The 15,071-nt window shown below is 44.9% G+C and overlaps 1 protein-coding gene across 5 annotated transcripts in view; it reads left to right on the top strand.

Moving 5' to 3' along the window:
* atp8b3 (ATPase phospholipid transporting 8B3) overlaps positions 1–15,071 on the top strand; it is a 140,510-nt gene that overhangs the window by 114,497 nt on the left and 10,942 nt on the right. For all 5 annotated transcript variants that reach the window (XM_073068189.1, XM_073068188.1, XM_073068190.1 and 2 more), the window contains 5 exons: positions 648–723; positions 2,511–2,655; positions 7,174–7,450; positions 8,894–9,117; positions 10,176–10,259. In XM_073068189.1, coding sequence (XP_072924290.1) covers positions 648–723; positions 2,511–2,655; positions 7,174–7,450; positions 8,894–9,117; positions 10,176–10,259 — 806 coding nt within the window. The remainder of the gene's footprint in view (positions 1–647; positions 724–2,510; positions 2,656–7,173; positions 7,451–8,893; positions 9,118–10,175; positions 10,260–15,071) is intronic.

Genomic DNA, 15,071 nt, shown 5'->3' with positions numbered 1-15,071 from the left:
CGGCGAGAATGCGCAAATTCTACACAGAGAGCACCAGAGGTTGGGTTAGACCTGGGGCACTGCCTCTGTGAGGGAGAAACTCTGCCTGTCATGTGGATGCACGGAACCACAGGAACTTTGATTCTGACAGAGCAGAAAATGTCTGGGATGAAACGGTAGATTGCTGGGCCATCTCAGCAGCACAGAGAGTTTGTGTGGAAGGAATTGAACCGAGTTCCAATGAGGATCATTCACCTTTACATAGAACATTACAGCACACCAACAGGCCCTAATCATGATGCCAATCCAAGCCAACAGACACAGGAGCAGAATTAGACCGTTCAGCCCATTGAGTCTGCTACACTATTCAATCATGGTTGATTTATTAACCTTTGAACCCTATTCTCCTGCCTTCTCCCTGCAACCTTTGACACCCTGACTAATCAAGAACTACCAGTCTCTACTTTGAATATACCCAGTGACTTGGTCTTCATAGTCGTCCATGACAATGAATTCCACAGACTTCTTGCTCTCTGGTTAAAGAAATTCTTCCTTGTTTCTGTTCTAAAGGGACATCCCTCTATTCTGAGGCTGTGCCCTCTGGTCCGATGTGGTCTGAGTATAGCGTTTCTTTAATTTATATATTTTTTGTTTCCCATTTTTAACAGAAACAGCCATTAATATTGGATATTCCTGTAAGCTGCTGTCAGACCAAATGGAGCTGTTTGAAGGCAGTGAAATTGAGTAAGTAACAAGCATTGCACTGGGCGTTGTGCAGTTAGCAGAGCAGCAGTCTCGCAGATCCGGGGAGCCGGGTTTAACCCTGGCTTCTGCTGCTGTCTGTGTGGAGTCTGTACATTCTCCCAGGTAGAGGATCAGAGTTCAATTCCCATCGCTGCCTGTAAGGAGCTTGTGTGTCCTCCCCCGTGACTACGTGGGTTTCTTCTAAGCACGCAGGATTCCCCCCACATCCCAAAATGTGCAGGTTCAGAGGTAAATAGTGGTAGAATAGGAGGGAAGTAGCTGGGAATGTAGGCTGAATAAAATGGGATTGATGTGTGTGATTAGTCATGCTATCAATGGGTTAAATGGACTGTTTTCAAGCCTCCAGCAGAGACAGTATTGGATCAGTATCTAAATTAGAATCAAGTTTAATATCACTGGCATACGTCATGAAATTTGTTGTTTTCGGGCAGCGGTACATTGCTATCGAGAATAATAAAAACTAAACATTACAATTAAAAAAGTATCTATAAAACAGAAAATTAAAGAAAAACGGATTCAGGTAGTGTTCATGGGTTCATTGTCCATTCAGAGATCCGATGGTGGAGGGGAAGAAGCTGTTCCTGAAATGTTGAGTGTGAGTGTGTGCCTTCAGGCTCCTGTACCTCCTCGCTGATGGTAACAATGAGAAGAGGACATGTCCTAGGTGAAGGGGGTCCTTAATGATGGATGCTGCCTTATTGAGGCATTGCTCCTTGAAGGATTTCCATGTCCCTGGCATTGGTGGGAGGTAGGGGAAGGCGAAGAAGTGAGTAAGTTGATGAGGGAGGTCAGACTCGGCAAATCAGGCCAGCCAGAGCATTCCAAGTCTGGGAAACATCCTCCTCCCATCTGTGAGTAGCTTTGCTTGTGGAAGAGGGAGAGGCAGAGTGTGACACTTGGAATATTGTGTTCAGTTCTGGTCACTTCGTTATAGGATAGGAAGCTTTAGAGAAGATGCTGGTTGGATCAGTGAGCATGTCTTAAGAAGATAGGCTGAGTGAGCTAGGACTTGACTGGATGAGAGGAGATAAAGGTGTTTAAGATGACATGCATCATCCATCATTAAAGACCTCCATCATCCAGGTCATGGCTTGTTCTCATTGCTACCATCAGGAAGGAGGAAGCCCGAAGACACACACTCAACGATTCAGGAACAGCTTCTTCCCCTCTGCCATCTGATTTCTGTATGGACATTGAACCCATGAACACTACCTCACCACTTTTCATTTTTGTATTTGCACTGCTTATTTAACTATTATATACTGTCATTCGTGTTTTTTTTTTGTTTTTATTCTATTATTATATTTTGCAATGTACTGCTGCCACATTAAATCAAATTTCACCACATATGCTGGTGATATATAAACCTGATTCTGATATGAGGCATAGATTGAAAGGACAGGTAGAACTCTTTCCCAGGGTGAACATGACTAATACAAGGGCACATAACTTTAAGGTGATTGGAGGAAAGTTTGGGGGGGGGGTAATGTCAGATTTTTTTTCTTCACAGAATGGCAAGTATGTAGAATGCGCTGCTGGAGATGGTGCTAGAGGCAGATATGTTAGGGACATTTAAGAGACTCTTAGTTAGAAACATGGATGAAGGAAAAATGAAGGGGATTGTGGAGTAGGTTAAACCGTTGGCACAACATCATAGGCTGAAGGGCCTGTACTGTGCTGTAGTGTTCTATGTTCTCTGGAGTGCAAGCTTCCCATTGGTCAATCTGCAATAACTCACTCATTTTTGCCTCCTGTCACCACCTCAGCGTTGCTCTGGAGAAACTGCAGAAGAACAAGTGTCCGTACAAAGATGTCAATGCTGTAGGCATCTCGGAAGCTATGAGGAGCAGCGAGGAGCCCGACTTCCTGTCGTGTAACAACAAAGCATTAATTATCACCGGCAGCTATCTGGTATGTGCTTGCATTGAGGATTTATGAATGGTTCAAAAGCAGTCTTGTGTTTAGGGTTGGAGGCAGTGCTGAGTTAATCACTGGAGATGCTTGTCTAGCTGTAAGCACTTTGTACCATGCAATGTCATAATCGGTTTCACACCATGGCTGCTAGAATGAGAAAGCCCTTAATCTCAGAATAAGAACCAGCTTTATTATCAGTGACATATAGTACTGTGCAAAAGCCTTTGGCGCATAGGGTGCTTAAGACTTCTGAAGAGTACTGTAGTATTTCGACGTATTGCACTGCACTGCTGCCACAAAAAAAAATTAATGACATATGTGAGTGATGATAAACCTGATTCTGATCTGGGTCTCTATTGTGGACTGAGAGTGGGAAGGGGAAGGGAGAGGGGAGGGAGCAGGAAGGACCAAAGAGACACTCTGTAATGATCAATAAACCAGTTGTTTGGAATCAAACGATTCAGGTTTCGGTATGTCTGCACCCATGGCATCCCCTGACCCTGGCAGTCCTTCTTTGCCACCTGTCCCACACCACTCCCATGGTTCTCCACCCTCATCATACCCAACATCCTTTGCTTCAGCCCAACTTACAAACTCGCTCTCCGCTCTACGTTGACAAGTACAATACTGTGCAAACATCTTAAGCACACCAACTATATATATATATGTGCCTAAGATTTTTGAACAGTACTGTATGTTGTGAAATTTGTTTTTTGTGGCAGCAGAGCAGTGCAAGACGTAAAAGTTACGAATTTACGTATGATTGATTGATTACAAATGAATAAAAATGCTCTCATTCGTGTTGTGAACGGAGATGTGCAAAAGGTAAATACCACAGATAAGAGATCCTCATAGTGTCCTCTTGAGCAAAGTTAAAATGTGAAGTAGCAGCGATTCCTGCCATAGGAAAATCTTTGCGATAAAACTCCACCTAATCTGAAAATTTGTTTAAAGGAACATCTTGCTATAATTTGGATTTAATTTGTCATTTTTAAAAGAGATGGAGCAGGGACAGCACGGTAACGTAGCAATTAGTGTAACACTTTGCAGCGCCAGCAGCCCAGGTTCAATTCCTGCTGCTGTTTGTAAGGAGTTTGTGCGTTCTCCCCAAGATTGCATGGGTTTCCGCTGGGTGCTCTGGTTTCATCCCACTATCCATGTACAGGTTAGTAGGTTAATTGGGCACCGTGGCCTCGTTTAGACGGAAGGGCCTGTTACTGTTGTATCTGTAAATACAATAAATAAGTAGCAAAGTGGTGTTCATGACCATTCAGAGGAAAAGAAGTTGTTCCTAAAACATTGAGTGTGGGTCTTCAGGCTCCTCTACCTCCTTCCCGATGGTAGTAATAAGAAGAGGGCACTTCCCGGGTGCTGAGGCTCCTGAATGCTGAATGCCACCTTCTAGAGGCATCCCAATGGTGCCCCCAGTGGTGGGAGGTTTATGCCTGTGATGGAGTCGGCTGAATCTCCTGCAGCCTCTTGCAATCCTGAGCGTTGGAGCCTCTAGACCAAGTGGTGATGCAGAAGTCACCAAATAGCAGAGAGGACTATAGAGACTGTAGTATCAGGTAGTGATAGACCGATTCCTGACACAAGAAGGTTGTCTGAAGAGCAAGCATGGAAGCTTTTGTGTTTAGGTGTCCTTGTCCCTGCGCTGGCTATGGGTTCACATTGAGTCTTTGACAGCTCCAGAACATCAGAAGTGAGAGCCGAGTTATCTTCTTGTGATCAAGTATCAAGGATCATCTTTATTCACCATATGCATTTACATGTATTAGGAATTTGCTGTGGTGTGTTGGTCAGGGCATGACATGCAAAAAAAGCAACATTCAAAAATTACAGAGAATAAATCATTATAAAACAAATAATTAGAGGTTAAAATATGGGTATGGAATAAAATGTGCACAAATACATAAATAGTATGTATCTATATTGTAAACAGCATTATAAAAGTGGTTTACAGTGCAGTACAGTGACTGGGGTAATAGATAGAGGGGGTTGGGGGAGTTAACTAAAATGGTTGATCAGATTTACAGCCTGGGGGAGGAAACTTCTAAGATGTTGCGAAGTTTTTGTTTCAATAGCCCTACAGCACTTTCCAGAGGAAGCTTTTGGAAAACACAGCTTGCAGGGTGGGTTGTGTCCATTATGATATTCTCTGCCCACTTCTTTGTCCTGGACACATACAAGCAGTGTAGTGATGGTAGACTGCAGCCAATAACCTTTTCTGCTGACATGCCAGTTCACTGCAGTTTTTCTACATTGTGAGAGGATGCTGCACCAAACTAGACAGTAATGGCTGCTGTGGGGTTGCTCTCTATGGTGGCAGTAGAGAATTGCACTGGTATGTTCTGGGGAAGGTGGAGTATTTTCTCACTAAGCAATGTTCAGGCCAGTCATTGTTCATCACACCCCACACTTAAATAATAAATGAAACAGGCAGTTTATTTTGAGTGACACACACAAAATGCTGGAGGAGTTCATCAGGTCAAGCAGCATCTATCACAGGGAATAAACAGGCAATGTTTCAGGCTAAGACCCTTCATCACAACTGGAAAGTAAGATGCCAAACTAAGAAGGTGGGGGAGGGGAAGGAGGACAAGCTAGAAGGTGATAGGTGAAGCCTGGTGGTGGGGGAAGGGGGGGATGAAGTAAGAAGCTGGGAGGTGATAGGTGAAAAACACAAAGGGCTGGAGAAGAAGGAATCTGATAGGAGAGTGATCTTTTGACCATGATTGTTCTTGGCAAGTTTTTCTACAGACATGGTTACAACTGCCTTCTTCTGAGCAGTGTCTTTATAGCTGGGTAACTCCATCCATTATCAATACTCTTCAGAGATGGTCTTCCCAGTGTCAGTGGTCGCATAACTAGGATTTGTGACACAGGACAAGATAGGACAAAGTCAGCACAGTTTCCTTAAGGGAAAATCTTGCCTGATGAACCTGTTGGAATTCTTTGAGTAGATTACACATCGGATAGATAAAGGGGGTGCAGTGGGTATTGTATATTTGGACTTTCAGAAGGACTTTGACAAGGTGCCACACATGAGGCTGCTTACCAAGTTAAGAGCTCATGGCATTACAGGAAACTTACTGGCATGGTTAGAGCATTGGCTGATTGGTAGAAGGCAGAAAGTGGGAATGAAAGGATCCTTGTCTGGTTGGCTGCCAGTGACTAGTGGTGTTCTACAGGGGTTGGTGTTGGGATCACTTCTTTTTATGCTGTATATCAATGATTTAGATGATGGAATAGATGGCTTTTTTGCCAAGTTTGCAGATGGTACAAAGATTGGTGGAGGGGCAGGTAGTGTTGAAGAAACAGGTAGACTGAAGAAGGACTTAGACAGATTAGGAGAATGGGCAAGAAAGTGGCGAATGAAATACAATGTCAGTAAATGCATGGTCATGCACTTCAGTATTAGAAATAAAGATGTGGGCTATTTTCTCAACGGAATGAAAATCCAAAAATCTGAGATGCAAAGGGACTTGGGAATCCTTCTGCAGAACATCCTAAAGGTTAACTTGCAGGTAGTGTTGGTGGTGAGGAAGGCAAATGCAACGTTTGCATTCATTTCAAGACGTCTTGAATACAAGAACAGGGATGTGATGCTGAGGCTTCATAAGACACTGGTGAGGCCTCACCTTGAGGATTATGAATAGTTTTGGGCTCCTTATTTAGGAATAAATGTCCTGGCATTGGAGAGGGTCCAGAGGAGGTTCACAAGGATGATTCCGGGAATGAAAAGCTTTATCATATGAGGACCATTTGGTGGCTTTGAGTCTGTACTCACTGGAGTTTAGAAGGATGAGGGGGGATGTTTCCCATGGTGGAGGAGTCTAGCACAAGAGGGCACAGCCTCAGGATAGAGGGGTGTCCATTTAAAACAGATGCAGGGATATTTCTTCAGCCAGAGGGTGGTGAATTTGTGGAATTTATTACCACAGGCAACTGTGGAGGCCAGGTCATTGGTGTATTTAAGGCAGAGCTGGATTGGTTCTTGATTGGACACAGCATCAAGGTTACGGGCAGAAGTCTGGGGAGTGGGGCTGAAGAGAGGGAAAAGGATCAGCCATGATTGAATGGTGGGGCAGACTCGATGGGCCAAATGGCCCAATTCTGCTCCTATGTCTTATGATCCTATGGATTTATGAAATCCACCATTTGCTCATACGACTGTCACTTGGCTTCATGTGACTCTGATCGAGACTGGGGGAGCTAAGCAGGTACTGCATCTTGCCCAAGGGTGACCTGCAGGCTAGCAGAGGGAAGGAGTGCTTTATACCTCCTTTGATAGAGACATACCTACACCCAGCTGCCTGACTATCATGTTTCTAGAAAATTAAGGTTTAACTTGTAGTGGGATGCACATGGTGGTATCTACAACTAGAAGCTCTGCCACTGTGCAGGGGCACTGATAATAAGGTATTAGACACCTACCCCCTTCCAACGGCATCTCTAGCCATTGTTGGCTGTCTTCCCACAGGTGTTATCGGTTGCTTTCTGATCTGTTTTCAGGATAAATTCATCAAACGCACAGAACGGCATAAGAGGAAGAATCGACCCTGGTGGAAGCCGAGGTCTGTGATTAATCCGGAGGTGAGGGCAGGCATGTGTTGTGAGGCGGAGGAGCGCGAGCAGGCATTCGTGGAACTGGCCTGCCAGTGCCAAGCTGTCATCTGCTGCCGCGTCACCCCCAAGCAGAAGGCATTGGTGGTCCAGCTGGTGAAGAAGTACAAGCGCGCTGTCACCCTGGCCATTGGCGATGGCGCCAATGATGTCAATATGCTAAAAAGTAAGTGGCAAGCACCAGCTGCTATCTCCCGGGTGAAGCCTTTGGTTTCTGGGCTGATGGGTGGGGTGTCAGGAGTCTTGATTCATTGATGGTTGTCCATCGTATCTAGTGATGACAGGAAACCCTTGCAGGAGAGTTTTTAAACTGGAAAACCCATTGCACTGGGGCAGTTCCAGTCTCTCAACCTTGGAAGACCAGGTCCAGTGATACGAGTAGTTGTCACAAACTAGGGTCTTCCTTGGTTGCAGTGGATGACCATGACAACTTCTCTGTCTTGTTATACCCTTCGCTCTCCACGGAGCGTTGCAGAACCGCCTTCCTGGCCATAGGACCTCACTGTAGATCTCATCCACTCAGTCCACTGGAGATGACTTGGAATGCTGGGACAGGCATGTCTCTATCTAACCAGGGTATGAGGCTCTTCGGCTACCCCCTCCTGGTTTAGCCCCCCTGTTGAAGCGGTGTAACGGGGTGTGGCTGTTGTCACATGAAAACAGCTACTTGGAGCCACAGGTGAGAGCTGGGTGTCTGATGGGGACCAAAAATGAGCAAGCTGCCCGAGAATGGACACATAGTACAATACATAGTGATAAGTAAAGCTAATACTAATCTTTATAAGTTCAAAACCTCTAAGGCATCAACTTACATCAGTCTGCTGGGAATCCAGAGTAATGCCCACAAAATGCTGGAGGAACTCAGCAGGTCAGGCAGCATCTATTGAGGGGAATAAATAGTTGACATTTTGGACCGGGACCCTTCATCAGGACTGGAAAGGAAGGGGGAGGAAGCCAGGATAAGAGGGTGGGGGTGTGGAAGGAGTAGAAGTTAGAAAGTGATGGATGAAGCCAGGTTGTGGGGGAGGAGGGGATGAAGTAAGAAGCTGGCAGATGATAGGTGGAAAAGGTAAAGGGCTGGAGTAGAGGGAATCTGAGAGGAGAGGAGAGTGGAGCATGGGAGAAAGGGAAGAAGAAGGGGCAACAGTGACAGGTGAGGAAGCGAGAAGAGGTGGGGGGGGGGTTTCCCCAGTTTGGGGAATTGAAAAAGGTAGAAGGGGAAAAATTACCAGAAGCTGTAGAAATCAATGTTCATGCCATCAGGTCGGAGGCTGCCCAGACTCAAGAGAGTGGCTTCATCGTGGCAGAAGAGGAGGCCATTGACCAACATGTTGGAATGGGAATTGTGACTGGAATTAAAATGGTTGGCTACGGGAAATCCTGTTTTTGCAACCCCCCCCCCCACCCCCAACCCACCTGGCCTCACCTATCACCATCTTACATGTGTTCCTTCCCTCCCCCCCCCCCCCCCCCCCACCTTATTCTGGCATCCTCCCTTTTCCGATGAAGGGTCTCGGCCCAAAAAGTGGACTGTTTACCCACACAACTTTGCGCCTTGTTCTCCAGTGCGAACTGCGTCACCTATCAAACCCCTGTGTGTTTTTCTCAGCCGCACATATCGGAGTGGGAATCAGCGGACAGGAAGGCATGCAGGCCGTTCTCTCCAGTGACTACTCACTCGCACAGTTCTGCTACCTCGAGCGGTTGCTTCTGGTTCATGGCCGTTGGGCGTACCTGAGGATCTGCAAGTTCCTGAGATACTTCCTCTACAAGACCTTTGCCTTCTCCTTCGTCCAGGTCTGGTTTGGACTCTATAATGGATTTTCTGGTCAGGTAAGTACAAATATCTTAGCAACACCATTTTGGTCTACTTATTGTAAGCAGAAAACAAACCCGCAGATGCAGGGGCCCAGGGACTGCTAGTGCTGAGATCTACACAATCCGCTGAAGGAACTCAGAGGGTGCAGCAGCATCTGAGGGGAAGGGGGGATTGTTAAGGTTTTGGGTTGACGCTGTGCAAACCTGAAATAAAAATAGAAAGTTATAGGAATGCTTAACAAGTTTAATTGTCATTCAACTGTACACATGAATACAGCCAAGTGAAACTGAGTTCTTCTGGGGCCAAGGTTCAATACACGGTGCCAACAATCACACGCATATAGCAAGTATAATTGTGTTAGCAGAAAAACATACAGTAACAAAAATATAATAAAAATAATAATAATATAGCTCAAGTCCCTGAGATGTCACAGCCTGGAGATTGATGATGCTTGGGAGCCGTGTTACTGCAAGAACAAGCTGTAGCAGTTCGTCATCTCACATGGTGCAACCACAGACGAACACTTGTCTTCCACTGAGCGAACACAGGAGGGCAGCACCAATAGGAGAAGCCAGCCTTCAACCCAGCACGGAATCCAGCGTCTCCTTCGCCAGTGACCACAGGCAGCCCCTTAGTAATAAGCATCACATGGTACTTAGTGGACCAGGCAGCACTAGACAGCTGCGAGAACATGTGACATTGGAAATTCTGAACTTCTCACAAATCTAGTGTACACATCAGTATTTGGATAATAAACGGATAGGCCAGTTTCCATCAGATTTGCCCTGCTTATATTTTACCTTCTGTTATCTGTGAGTGAACACAGGATGTTCAGTGATTAACGGTAAATATGTAGTTTAGCACCTCCATGAATATTCTCGATGAATATTGGAGCAGCTCAAAAGACTGATGGCCGACTCCTGCTCCTAATTACAAGTTCTTATATACTCCATTCTACAGCTTACTAATCAGTCTAAATCTGCAAATAACCATGTACTTTAATTCTTTTGTGTTATTGTTCTTCAGCCTACATGCTATAATCTTAGTATTTCTAATTATTCTTTTACCAAAGTCCGTTTTTGAACAATGGTGCATCTCCTTCTACAAAGTGGCTTACAGCTGGCTGCCTGTGCTTGTGCTGGGGGTTATGGACAAGGTAAGATCTCATTCATGCTGCGATACCCTCTCTCTCACTCACCACAAGGCATTTTCCAGCATCCTCAGACCCCGTCTGTGCCCTGTCTGGAGTATCGCGTTCACTTCTGCTCGCTCCATTACAAAGAAGGACATAGAGACCTCAAAGAAGTTACAAAAGCGGTTTACCAGGATGCCACCTGGATTAGAGGACGTTAAAGTGTAATTTGTTGTCATAAATGAGCTTGGCTTTGATGCCTACTAATCCAGGCAGCCTCCTTGCAAACCACTTCAGTTCTGGTTGCCCCATCACCGGAAGGATGTGGAGGCTTTGGAGAGGGTTCAGGGAACGTGGCTGAGTAGGAAAGAGTTTACAGGATATTGCTTGAACTAGAAGGCCTGAGATTTAGGAAGAGGATGGCCAGGCCAAGTCTTTACACCCTGGACCATAGGAGAATGAAGAGTGACCTTGCAGAAATGTTTACAATTATGAGACAGATAAGGTGGATGGTAGCAGGCTTTTCCCCAGGGTGAGGGAAACCCAGACGAGGAGATATGATGTTCCATATGTGGGTTATGGCCAAAGAAAAAACTGGGTGGAGTTGCTTAGCACTTTAGTGTAAGGGTGTTTATTAGATGCGTCAGAAATCAAACTTACAAAAATTAGTGAAAATAGTGAAAGGAAAAATCCCAATATTTACAAAAAGGTATCTACAAGTAAACACAAAAATAGCTCTCTACTTATTCTTGTCTAGTGTGAACTCCTCTCAGCCCCTATCTCTCGCTCAACCCCGATCTCTCTTTCACGGCCCCGATCTCTCTCCCACGGCCCCGATCTCTCTTGCACAGCCCCGAACTTGCTCCCATGGCCCTGAACTCGCTCCCACAGCCTCGATCTCTCTCTCATACTGAGAACAATCATCACCGTTTACTCATCACTAGGACATACCATCTTTAATTACCCAGAAAGTTAACTTAAAACTACATATGAATTAGAATCTGATGTACCCCACAATGTAATTACAGTTCTGTTATGAAATAAGCAGAAGTATCTACCTAAAAAGCAGCGTACAAAGCAACATATGCACATTTAAGCATCTCCATTACTAAAGCAATGGAATATTCCACCGTGTATAAAGACATCGAAAAAGCCGACCCGAGCTCATCATCGTGATTTCAGATCCATTATGAGAATAAATCAGTGAAGACATTGAAGTGTGTATTCTCACTGCAACGACAGCAGAATGACAAGGGTGTGTGTGTGTGTGTGTGTGTGTGTGTGTGTCTGTGTGTGTGTGTGTCTGTGTGTGTGTGTGTGTGTGTGTGTGTGTGTGTGTGTGTGTGTGTGTGTGTGTGCCGAGTTCACTCCATCACATATGGAGTTGGGGTGAGAGGGGAAAGATCTAAAAGGGGCCTGGGTGGGTGGGGGGCAACATTGTCACACAGAGAGTGGTGAATGAGCTGTCAGAGGAAGTGCTTGAGGCAGGTACAATAGTATCATTCAAGACGCATTTGGATAGGTATGTACAGGGCTGGGCTTAGAGGACAGCGTGCAGGAAGATGGGACTAGCTTGGTGGGCACCTGGTCAGCATGGATTCGATGGATCGAATGGCCTGTAGCCATGCTGTACGACTATGACACAAAATGTATTACAAGCTTTTAGAAAATGTGGTAAGTTGGGTTAGGTTGTGGGTTGGAGATATGTCTCTCCCAAAGGTGCTGCAACACTTTTCTAGCCTGAAGGTGTAGCACCTACCTAGCCCCCCCCCCCACCCCCCCACAGATCAGGGTCACGTGAAGCCATGGGAGCAGCTGGTGCATATCGCAAGTCCTGGTTATGCGACCATTGTTGCCAGACAGACAATCTCTGAAGAGTATTGATAATGGCTGGGGTTCCCTGTCTTGTAAAGACACTGCCCAGAAGGCAGCAATGGTAATCCACTTCTGTAGAAAAATTTGCCAAGAACAATCTTGGTCAAGAATTTGATCACCCACTTGATATGACACGGCACATAAGAAATGAATGATCAGTTAATGAAAGAGAATTGCTGGGACAATACTGAAGTTATTAAATAAAGAATGAAGAATCCTCATAAACCTTTATTTAACAGAAAAATCTGATTCCTAATTCTAACCTTCCCACCAGGAGATGGCAGTGTTGCACTGGTTAATGCCCTTATGGAACAGGCGTAATTAATGAAATCTGCAAAACTATATGCCACTTGGATTGGGAATAAAGCATCATCGTTTTGGATGGATAAGTTGGCAGTCTCGACAGTTAAATTTTCATGAGGTTGAACTAAAAAGAAGTTGATTTTCACCTGTTTTATTCGGCAGGAAGCTGTCTGAATCTGAATGCCTAATCGTTTGACCCCGAGCAATTATACTCGACATTGACTTCAATAAGGAGTAGAGTTGGGCAGGCTTTGACATATATTCCACATTTTTAAGGATACATTTACCTTTATTTGTCATGTGTACGTGAAACACTGAAACATACAAAGATTGGCGTTGAGAGTAAAATTGGATCAGCCATGATGAAATGGCAGAGAGGACTCGATGGGCTGAATGGCCTTATGTTCTTACGGAAATGTGTCATTTTGCGTCAGCGACCTACCCACTCCAAGGATGTGCTGGGGGCAGCCTGCAAATGTCGCCAAGCTTCCAGTGTCAGCACAGCATGTCTGCAGTTCACTAACCCTAACCCCTATGTCTTTGGAATGTGGGAGGAAACCAGAGCACCGGGAGGAAACCCACGCAGTTAATGTAGAAACCCCTATGGACAGGAGCGGGTATTGAACTCCAAACTTACAGCTGGTGGTGTAAAGCATTGCGCTAACTGTGTCACCCCATCGCGTCAGCGACTCCTGTAAATTCCCCTGACAAGCTTTCCAAAGAAACTGCAGAAGCTGGAACTCTGAAATGAGAATGGAATTTGTCAGAGGCACTTAGCGTGTCAGGCAGTGAGAGAGTTAATACTGCATGGTACGGCAGGCTCCATTTCTTTCTTCACAGTTACTGCCTGAAGCCATCCTTTACCAGTTTTGTTAACACATCTTCTGAATACTTTGTTGGATGGTGTCTGAGGCCACGAGCAAAGAAAGTGCATCCCTTAAATTTAAATCATCTCCCTCAAGAGATAATTGGCAGGTCAGCTTCTTTTGAACTACGCTCCTAATCTGTGGAATTCGATCCCCAAAGCTAAAGGGGTTGCAGACTCACTTGACACTTTTAAATGCCACCTCAAAACCAATTATTTAACCATGCTTTTAGAGTCATTGGAAAGTACAGCACAGAAACAGGCTGTTCAGCCCATCTAGTCCACACCAAAACTATTTAAATTGCCTAATCCTGTTAACCTGCACTGGGACCATAGCCCTCCATACCCCTACCACTTACGTACCCATCCAAAATTTGCTTAAACGTTGAAATCGAGCTTGCATGCATCACTTAGGCTGGTAGCGCATTCCACACTCTCACGAACAACTGAGTGCAGAAGTTTCCCCTCATGTTCCCCTTAAAACTTTCACCTTTCACCCTTAACTCATGTAGTCCCACCCAACCTCAGTGGAAAAAGCCTACTTGCATTTACCTTATCTATACCCATCATAATTTTGTATGCAAAATTAACTAACAACTTTTTGCTTTTATTTTCATGTTTATTTTTATTTTTTGTTTTATTTCATATTTGCACTTTATCCCATTGTAAGGCACTTTGAACTACACCATCTGTATGAAAAGTGATCTATAAATAAGTTATTATTGTTATCCTCTTTTAAGTTCCATTAATTGCCAACACAATCCAAGTCATTGCACATGCAAAGGACTTGATCATGAAAGTCTAAAATCTGTGATCATTTTGCATAATTCAATTAATATCACATCACTTCCATCCATCCATCCATGACCTCTGTCTGTACTTCTCACTGTTTCAGTAAAGCAGCTAGCACAATCAAAGATCCCACCCACCCTGAACTTCCTCGCTTCCTCCCTCTCCCATCAGACAGGAGATACAAAAACCTGAAAGCACGTCCCACCAGGATCAGGGACAACTTCAATCCCACTGTTATCAGACTCTGGAGTGGACCTCTTGTGCAATAAGATGAACTCCCGGCCTCACAATCTACCTCGTTACCATCTAACATTTTATCAATACTGCATTCTTTCAGTAGTTTTTACGCTTCATTCTGCATTGTTATTGCTTTGCCTTATTCTGGCTCAATGCACTGTGTGATGATCTGAATCAGAATCAGGTTTTAAATCTCTGGCATATGTTGTGAAATTGGTTGTTTAGAGGGAGCGGTACATTGCAATATATAATAATATCTATAAATTACTATGAAAAGTGTGTTTATACACACACACACACACACACACACACACACACACACACACACACACACATAAATTTAAATAATGAGTGCAAAAAGGGAAAAAGTCATAAGTAGTGTTCATGAGTTCATTTAGAAATCTGATGGCAGAGGGGTAGAAGCTGTTCCTGAATCACTGAGTGTGTGTCTTCAGGCTCCTGTACCTCCCTCCTGATGGCAGAGGGGTGGAAGCTGTTCCTGAATCACTGAGTGTGTGTCTTCAGGCTCCTGTACCTCCCTCCTGATGGCAGAGGGGTGGAAGCTGTTCCTGAATCACTGAGTGTGTGCCTTTAGGCTTCTGTACCTCCCTCCTGATGGTAGCAATGAGAAGAGGGCATGTCCTGGGTGTTGGGGATCCTTAATGGGGGATGTGGCCTTTTTGAGGCTTTGCTCCTTGAAGATACCCTGGATGCTGGGGAGGCCAGTGCCCATGATTGAACTGACTGAGTTTAAACTTTCTGCA

Source organism: Hemitrygon akajei, chromosome 16, assembly GCF_048418815.1.
Source record: "Hemitrygon akajei chromosome 16, sHemAka1.3, whole genome shotgun sequence".
Taxonomy (NCBI): domain Eukaryota; kingdom Metazoa; phylum Chordata; class Chondrichthyes; order Myliobatiformes; family Dasyatidae; genus Hemitrygon; species Hemitrygon akajei.
Note: the sequence above shows the minus strand (reverse complement) of the source record. Positions and strands in the feature narration are given on the sequence as shown.